General features: G+C 44.0%; 1 protein-coding gene across 1 annotated transcript in view; it reads right to left on the bottom strand.

Annotated features, from left to right (window-relative positions):
• LOC106721799 (urea transporter 2-like) overlaps positions 1 to 4,142 on the bottom strand; it is a 16,332-nt gene extending 12,190 nt beyond the window's left edge. The window contains 4 exon segments of the mRNA XM_014524988.1: positions 674 to 787; positions 2,212 to 2,347; positions 2,350 to 2,388; positions 3,977 to 4,142. Of these exon segments, the coding sequence (XP_014380474.1) occupies positions 674 to 787; positions 2,212 to 2,347; positions 2,350 to 2,388; positions 3,977 to 4,142 (455 nt within the window).
• Between the last annotated feature and the right edge of the window lie 4,939 nt (positions 4,143 to 9,081).

The raw sequence follows: 9,081 nt of genomic DNA, 5'->3' as shown, positions 1-9,081 counted from the left end.
AAGATCAGATTCAGCAGATCACTGGGTTGGAAGTGATCTTGCTGTAAGTGCATGGACACTTTTAATGGTGGCCATGATTAGGCCCAGATTGAATGTAGCTTATTGACCACAGGCATTTGCAAAAGTTGTGAGTCAGAGAAGCTATTTTCAGTTTATATATCTGCTAATACTTGTTCCTGTATCAGTATAAAGGACTTGAAGGCATTTTCCAAGCTATGGACATACACAGATGACTGTGAAACAGGTAGAATACAGGAACTGTTTCATAGCCTACATTTTAGGGCAGTGGTTTCAACCTATTTTCATTTGCAGACCCCTTTGGAAATTTTGAATAGAGGTGTGGACCCCTTTGGATTGTAAGTGTGTTCATTCATATACTTTTAATGGATCATAGCCATCTTTTGCAGACCCCTTAGACTGTGGACCCCTAGGGGTCCATGACCACAGATTGAAAACCACTGTTTTAGGGGGGGAAAAAAAAAAAAGGAGAATACTTAGTATAACTTACATTGCAAATGTAGGGATTTAGCAGAAGAATCTGCAACATGCTTTGTCTGTAAGCATAATTCCCACTGGCATCAATAAATGTTTTTCACTCACTGAAGATAAGTCATGTATGACAGGAAGAACTAGAAACATTTATTTTTGCTTATAGAAAATAAGTGTGACTTACCAAACCATGGATGTAACAACAACAGGGAAAAGAAGCCACCAATAATAGTCTCCCTTGTCAGGGAAGGCAGTCATGATCAAGGCTAAGGCGCAGTTATTTGCTCTGTCCTCCATTCTTTGAGCAAATCCTTCAAACAAGATTTATGGGGGGAGACAGACCTACGTCGCACGTTACACTTAGCACGTGTTAAGTGTGCTTAAAATGTGAGCGCCCATGTGTTTAAGGAGTAAAACATGTGCTAGATGTGCATGTATCATAGCAAAACTGTAACTTTTCATGGAAGAAGCATCCCAGATTAAGTAAGGTGTGTTCAGCAGTTGTCCACAGAGATAATGTGAGCAAGCTCTGGGCCTCACCTAGCTGTGACATCAACTAGGGACTTCTCTGCTCGATCAAGCCTCTGGGTAGGATGAGGAAAGCCACACATGTCAGGAGGAAGGATCCTGGATCTTACACTTGTTAGGTTCCTCCAGGATCAAGTTGAGAGTTGGGTGTCCATAGCACCAAAGGGTCCTAGGGCTGGGCCTGACAATCATCTGGTTGTCGGTCCCAGCCCTGTCCTCACACTGCAGCCAATTCAAATGTACTAAGTGTCTTGTGTAACAAGGCCCTTAGGGACCTATTTACCTTTTGAGGCACTCAAGCCCAACATTGAAGCACCATTGATACTGAAATGTTCTTGCCTTGTAGGTGCCTAAATTTCTGCTCTTGCATTCGCACAATTTCTGACAGTGCCTACCTCCTCTTAGGAGCCATGAAGACATAGGCATTCTGGTGCCCGTATCTCTTGAACTGGTAGACGTGCTCTGAGCACATCCATTCTCCCCATCCCCAAGCTGGCAGGAGGTAGTGGGATGGCCATACAATGGCCCGGTGGCTAAAATACTCTTCTAGGATATGGGAGACCCACATTTAAATCACCTGATGGGGAAAGATAAGGAATTCTGGATATGAAAAGGTGAACAACTTGTGTAAGGACACCTGGCAAGACAGTGGCAGAATGGGGCCTAGCATTTATAGCAGACTAGATTATGTGACTTCTGGATTAGAGGTTGCATGAAAATCTGTGGCTAGGAACAGACAGTGTATTTGTCTTTAGACAAGTTGTGCCTGAGTTTGTCCAAGAATAGAAATATCCCAGGATTGGCATGTAGACACATCACTCTAGTTATGGTCCAGTGAGCAGCTGCCCTTCCATCAATGATTCAATAGTGCAGTCCTGGGATAACCATTCAGGCTCACTTTGTGATGTCCTGGGGTAAATTGTTAATAGTTATTATCATGAGAACCTTTTCAGGGTTTGTTCTGGGACAGAGGATATGGACATCTGAATGATCACACTTGTGTCCCAGGATAAAATTGTCTATTTTGAGAAAAACGTGATGTCTCTTTGTAGTTGGTAATGTAATAACCAAGGTGGGAGGAAAAAAGTGAACTAAAGAGCATATCCATTCATAATACCGCTAATTGGTATTGCAACAATTGAACAGTTAATGACCAATTTATGTGCTGCATCCATACACAAAGGACCAGCTTACCTGTCTTGACCCAGAATAAGTGCTGTTAATGCTGAGACAGTTGTTCCTAAGCAGCCGGTGAGTGTCTGCCAGGGATTTTGGATCAAAAGTCCAACTATAATAATAAGACTACTGAAAGGGGTATTGACAAACATCATCTCAGGACCCAGTCTATAAACTGAACCACGAGAGGTTTATCTGAAAGAGATCAAATAAAAAATTCTGGGAGTAAGACATCATTTCAGTATGGCTTTCTTGAACCACACTCAGCTTTGCAGTAACTGCCGGCTACAGAATGGAGGCAATGTATCAACAAGACTATAAAATTGGTCCCTGATTTATTACTGTCTGAACAAGCTTTGCATCTGGCACATGAAAAGCTTGTTGGTAAGGTTCGCTACTATAAAGCACTTGGCTGGATTAATAGAAATTGGTGTATTTATGATCGTCAAAAATAGTCTTTCTTGCATGGCAGATTGCATAAGATTCTGCCATAAATTTAACGAGAAAGCTAAACTACTTCAGTGCATGATCCAGCTGCAGGATGGGATTTACGCAAGGCTGCAACTATCTTATGGACAGAGGAGAAACATGATAAGGAAACTTATCTTGTGCCATGTTAAAAATGGAGACAGAACATTGAGATACAGTCAGGGAGGATTTTAAGGGGGTTCAGATGCCTGAAGAGGCAGATCAGTACCTACAGTAATCAGTGAAAGTTAGGTACCTACAGCCAGATTTGTGCAGGTACAAAGGCATTTAGTTCCTACTGATTTCAGTGGGAATTAATTGCTTAAATACCTTTAGAAATCCGGTCCTCAATGGTGCAGCCATGCTCTAGGGATCCTTACAAGCAGTGCTGCAATGAACCTCTAGTGCTGATGTTTCTGTCCTACTGCAGCTTGTCCCACAAAGTCCTTTGGCATCACACTTCCAAAAGGAGAAGTCAGACACCGAAGTGCAGTCCCAGTCGCACCAATGTTTAATATTAATTCACAGCGGGCCTGAGCATGCAAGAAGAGTTTCACAGGAAACACCTTCGTTCGCATACAGGATTGCAGTGACTGCACCTGCCAAGTGGCTGATCAGTTAATCCTGTTCATTCACTTATTAAAAAAAATAAATCAATAAAGAAATGCTGTGGAGCATCCACGCTGTTCATGAACCTAGCATAAATTGCACAGTCCTAGTCACACTGCTATAGTTTTCTACTAACTTCTCTTATTGTATTTCACTCCTACGATCCCTGTCCTGTCCCTTGAGGGGTGGTAGACCCTTTGGAACAGGTCCTTGCCTTTTAATTCATGCCAGCACAATCTTCGCCACAATTTGCATTGTTTATAAATACCTGATAGGGTAATATCTCCTACCTGTGCCAATCAGGACCCAACTCCATTGCTATGGGCTCTGTATCCACACCTACATGAAAAGTCAAGTCTTTGTCCCCAAAAGCTAATGATTTAACTTGGTTCCTTCTTGGCTCTGCTCTAATATAAATAACAGTAACAAGCCAGGGCTTCTTGGGTACATACATGATATTTTGCATGTTGTGGCAGCAGCAAGATAGTACATTATCAGTCCCTAAAACTAAAAAGCTTAGGTTAAAAATTTGTTCCTGTAAATGGTGGGCATGCCAATTTTGGTCCAGATCTTTACGATTTGGGTGTGCATGTCTGGGAGTTAGATGGTTTAAGGTCCACTATAGATGCACAGATAACACCGACAAACATATGGATGTTGAACTACTTTTTACCCATGGTGCTCTTCACATATGCAAATAATTTACCTTTCAACCAGGCTCCATATTCTTTCATTTCTCCAGTTAGGTATTCAAGGATGTTGCAGATCCCTTTCCCGCTGCTCTGTGTTGGGCGCTGGGTTCTTGTGCTCTGTTCTTTGTATACGTGCCTCTCTCCGCAGTTTTCAATTATAACCATCTCTCGGCCCTCCATCTTTGCAAAAATTGAGGGAAAGCAAGAATGGATCGCAACTCTCAGACTTTATGCGCATATTATTTTCTTTTCAACCTGTTCTCTCGTACACTGGAAAATGTCTTCTATAGTTACAGATGTATTAGGGCAATCTTATTTACACTGAACTGTGATCCACTAAAGTCACGGGGGCATCACTATGGATCAGGGTGTCTCAGTCTGGTCCATAAAGGCACAAGTATGTCAGAAGAGCAGGCACAGGTTGCTTGCATGAATTCAACTCTCTTGGTAAATGAGCATGTGCAATGTATAACATTTACATTTGTTATTAGACTTTAAGAATTTGGGATGCTTGATCAGAATGAGGCATGATATGCTTAAAGGTTTTTGAAGTGTTGAGTTCATTTCTCACTGCTTCCTCAGTTCAACCTGTATCTTAACTCCTCTCCCACCCTTTTATCCCAAATCAATGCTTTTCTTGCCTTCATTCTTGGATCTACATAGCATCAGTAAAACTCCCTGGAAGTTTTCTCATACTTGGCAATACCTCTGCTTGTGCAATGCCTGTGTGACACAGGGTCCATCTCTGTGCCTGATGGGTAGGAGATTCTCTGGACACATTCACTGGAGCAGCTCACACTTTGGAAGTCCTCAGATTGTCAGCTAGGACGGTGCTGTGACTGGGCATGTCTACATGCAACGTTTACTGCGGAGTAGACTAATTAGCTCTGCAGTAAATGTCTCCTTGTCTGCACGTGCAGGGCTCCTAGTCTGGAGTAAACTAATAGACTCCATGGCAAGGTAATACTTGTAAATAGGCATGAGGGTGCTTCAGTGTGGGGGGCTGCCTGCTGGCTAGCCTCGCACTAAAGTATCCTGGTGCCCCAATGAGCACCTTTGCAGCATTTTGAGCTGGCGTGGAGCAGCCCAGGGCTGGTAGGCTGACCTCCTAGGCCCCCTGACAGCTGGGGCTGCTACGACTTGGCTCAATGTGCTGTGGTTCTGGGTGCATGTGTAAGCATAGTGCCCAGGAACAATAAACTGTGTTGCGATGTGCACCGGAGTTTATTGCACAGCATTAATACGCATATGTAGATGCACCCACTCCAGCTTAAATGCTCAGGCCTGAAATGCACTATGCCTTATTTGCTTTAGTCAGTGGATCTCCAGATTGCAATGTCTACCTTCCCTGAGCCCAGTAATGCCCCAAAACTTATTAGCAGGGTAGTTTGCTCCACAAACAGAGCAACAACAGATGAGTTTCAGCCCAAAGTGGTGCAGCTTTGGAAGAGAGGGTATATACCCACAGGCAGAATGTAGCAAATTATTTTTTCTTTCAAGCTTCTTTATCTAACCTAGGAGTTATGCTCTGGGCCTCAAAGAGAAAAGTGTCACTATTAAACTATCACAAGTAGAATCTCTTTAAAGTCAATGGAGCCAAGTCACTCTGGAGTTTTGAAGAGCTTGAAAAGCAAATCTCTACTCCAGGGTTTTCAAGCCAGCTATAAAAACGTGATGTGGGCTGAAACCTGGTACGAAACAGGGCTTCATCTACAAAAAACAGACTCAAAAGCAAAAATATTTGGAATCTCAGATGAAAGGGAGCGGGCTGATTCCAAAAAGTTGGGATTTAAATCACTCCTCGTCAGTGTATCCTGCAGGCAACATCCATTCATCCTTCTTATCATTTCCCATGTGGTCAAGGACAAAGATAAGGAAGTCCATAGGAAACATGGTCCGCACAGCAGCATGGCTTGTAATAAGCAGGTGAGGAACAGGCTTCATTCCAAGCAGGGTCATCAGACCATTAAGATCCTAATTCTGGCTGTACAGCCTCATACATCACAATGCCTGGATGTGCAATGTACTCAGATCCATCTGTTCATGGAAAATATATTGCGCTATATGTGTCCGTCCGGGGGAAACGGACAAGCTGGAACATTTCTATTGGCCAGCCATAGAATAAAGCCTGTATGATAAGGTGCAATTCATCCATTGGCCTGTACAAGATCCTCTCTGTGGGACTCTTGTCGGGCCATTCAGGGGAGAGAGGTGGGGCATAGGATGGCATTTATTTGCTAAGATAGATGAGACTATTCAAGGCAGGCCCAGTGAGGTGCCATTGTCTTCCCATTTGTACTGATCTGTTTTCTGGCAAGTCCTGTACAGAGGCTGCATGGGGGAAAGGGCAGCTATTCACACCGGTAGCCCTTCCACACAAGCGTCTCAAAGCTCTTCCCCACGATCGGTTAACAAAGCCTCATAAATTCCAGATAAAGCATGACCTTCACTAATGGGAGAGCAGAGTTTCCACATCTGGCAGCATGTCAGTGGCACGACAGAGCCCAGGAACTTTTCTGCTAAAAAATTTGCACTGGTGAAAATGAAAACTGGTTTAGTTAAAGCAGTACAGCCTTCTGGGAGGGGGATGCTTTTAGTGGGTTAAAACAGGCAAATTTTCCTAGGAAATCTAAATGGAGAGAAGCCAGGTTAAATTTTCTCTACGAATGTTGACACACAAGATGGAACCAATTTAACTGAACTAGGGTGTGTCTACACATGCGCTTTCATGCACATTAGCCTATTTTAACGTGCATTAAAGCATCACTAACCCCCCATGTTATTTAGCTAATGCACATTAAAATAGTCTAATGCACCTTAAGTGTCACTTTAAAACCACACTCTTAGTTAATGCACATTAAGAGAGGCTAATGGGCATTTTCCTAGTACCTCACAATGGAGGCTCTAGATTTAATGCACATTAACTAGAGTGCATTAATGCACAAGCAGGGCATTTATACACATACTTTTTTCCCTGCGACACATCAGAGATCCACTGCTTTGGAGCAGACTCGATTAATCGGGTCTGCTCTGCGTGTGGGCTGAGGTGAATTGCGCTGCGCTGCGTGCAGTTGTATAAGCGGCGAAATGCATGTCAGTGCGCAGAAAATGGTGGTGGTGCACTTTTAAACTAAAGCACCTCTTAGGTGTTTTAAACTAAAGCACTTCTTAGGATGCAGCGCTGGGTGCTTTTCAAAGCACTTGGCGCTGCGGCGCTTGCATGTGTAAAAAATGCCCGTAGATTTGCCCATGTAATGGTTACAACCTTTTGTGCAGACCAAGGTGTCAGGCCATTGATAGAGCCTGCATCCCCCTGCCTCATCTGTGGCAGGTTAGGACATTTGTGTTGCTTTGGGGCAATCTACTTTGTAGTTTTTTGACAGGGTTTGTGAAGTTTTAGGAACAGGTTAACAACTGTTGGAGTGGGATGGTTGGGATAGGGATGATCCTGCCTTGAGCCGGGGATTGGATTAGATGATCTCCCGTGGTCTCTTCTAGTCTTTCTTTTCTAAGACTCTGTGAACCCAGGTCAGTGCTCTACCCAGTAGATAAGCTACCTACAGCTCTTTTCCAATGCTGTGTTTTGGCTCCTACGAATGCCTTCTCATGCTGCTCTCCCAGACTCGGCTGCTTTCACTTTTCTTTAACTAGGCTGCAAGGTTTGGGTGGTCAAACAAGGGTAGTTTTGAAACTATTTCTCATGGACTTCGTTGTTTTTTGGCCCCACCTTAGGGTGAGAACCCAGATTTTGATACTTGTCCTCTATCATGCGAGAGGGATATTTACTGTTTGTGTCTCTATTAGCACATGGCTAATTAGCAGTAGCCTACAGATAATGTTCGTATCTGTATTAGCATGACAGTGGGTACATCGACACTGTGCTTAATAACACTGTGCAGTAGTGTGCTGGGGAAAACCCGTGCTAATACGCTACAGCACAGTAGTATTAGACTGCTGCACGGTTAGTATCTGTAAAAACCCATGCGCTAGTGCTACTGCGCAGTACCGAGAGTTACTATGCATTGATTTGGTACTTGGTTATCCAAGTACTAAACCTAATGCACAGTAACTATGGCAGATTAATGAATGTGTAGATGCACGCAGTGTATATGTGAGTGTGTGTGTGAGAAGGGAGTTAAGTCACTGAGTCTGCTGGAGGAAGGAGCCTGACAGACAGATGGTAACACATCTGAAATGTCCAAATAATAGGGGCATTGAACAAGTCTGGCATATATTGATAGGCTCGGCAGTAGCCGGCAATAGGCAAATACTGTTATCCATGTCACTCTGGAAATTCATTGCCAAGGTCTCTATCTATCTCTGGTGTTCTTGCTCCCTCTGGTGCCAGCTTGCAGGCACGGCAGCAGGAGCCTTTTTAATGACCTTTATTCAAACCTATCAGCCTGAGGCTCGCTGCACTCACAAAGGATGGGATTAACTAGAGCTGTCAAACATGCCAAAGACAAAACAAAGCAGGGCTCAGTCTGGATCCTGATCAACTCTGCAGCAGCAGCTTTCCAAGGACAATGACTAGAAAACAATGTGCACTGGGAGAATGAACATGTGGGCGAGAGGAAGACACCCACATCTTAAACCTGCTCCACTACTGCCTCCCTGTGTGATCTGGAGCAAATCGCTTCACCTACCTGTGCCTCGGCAATGTTGGCTGCTTACAGATATAACCCCCCTCTTTTCCCCGCACCCAATTGTGCTTCACTTTAAACTTGGCGGGGCCCTGTGCTGAGCCCAGTGCATGCCCAGAAGAGGCAGCATGCTGGTTGGACCTGGTTTGCCCAACATCAGGTGCTTTAGTGAGGCTTTTTTGGTGCTTTTATATAATAGCTGATTGAATCGGCTTTAGATAAAAACTGCCAAAAGCCCCACTGAAGTGCCTGATCTATACAGACACTGCAGAGCCGGGTCCAATTAATGTGCCGCCAATTCCGGTAAAGTGCGATTTTTTTTTCTCCCTCCATGTCTGTCAGCAGCCAGTATCGATAAAATGGACAATCTTCCTCCACCTGCTTCTTAAGCACCCTCTGGGATGCTATGAGGATTTAGGATTTACTGCAGTGATCCTCAACCAGGGTGCCGGGGTACACTGGGGTGCCTTGAGATC

This window comes from Alligator sinensis, unplaced genomic scaffold (assembly GCF_000455745.1).
Source record: "Alligator sinensis unplaced genomic scaffold, ASM45574v1 scaffold518_1, whole genome shotgun sequence".
Taxonomy (NCBI): Eukaryota; Metazoa; Chordata; order Crocodylia; family Alligatoridae; genus Alligator; species Alligator sinensis.
The sequence above is the reverse complement of the archived record's forward strand: the minus strand, read 5'-3'. Positions and strand labels throughout refer to the sequence as shown.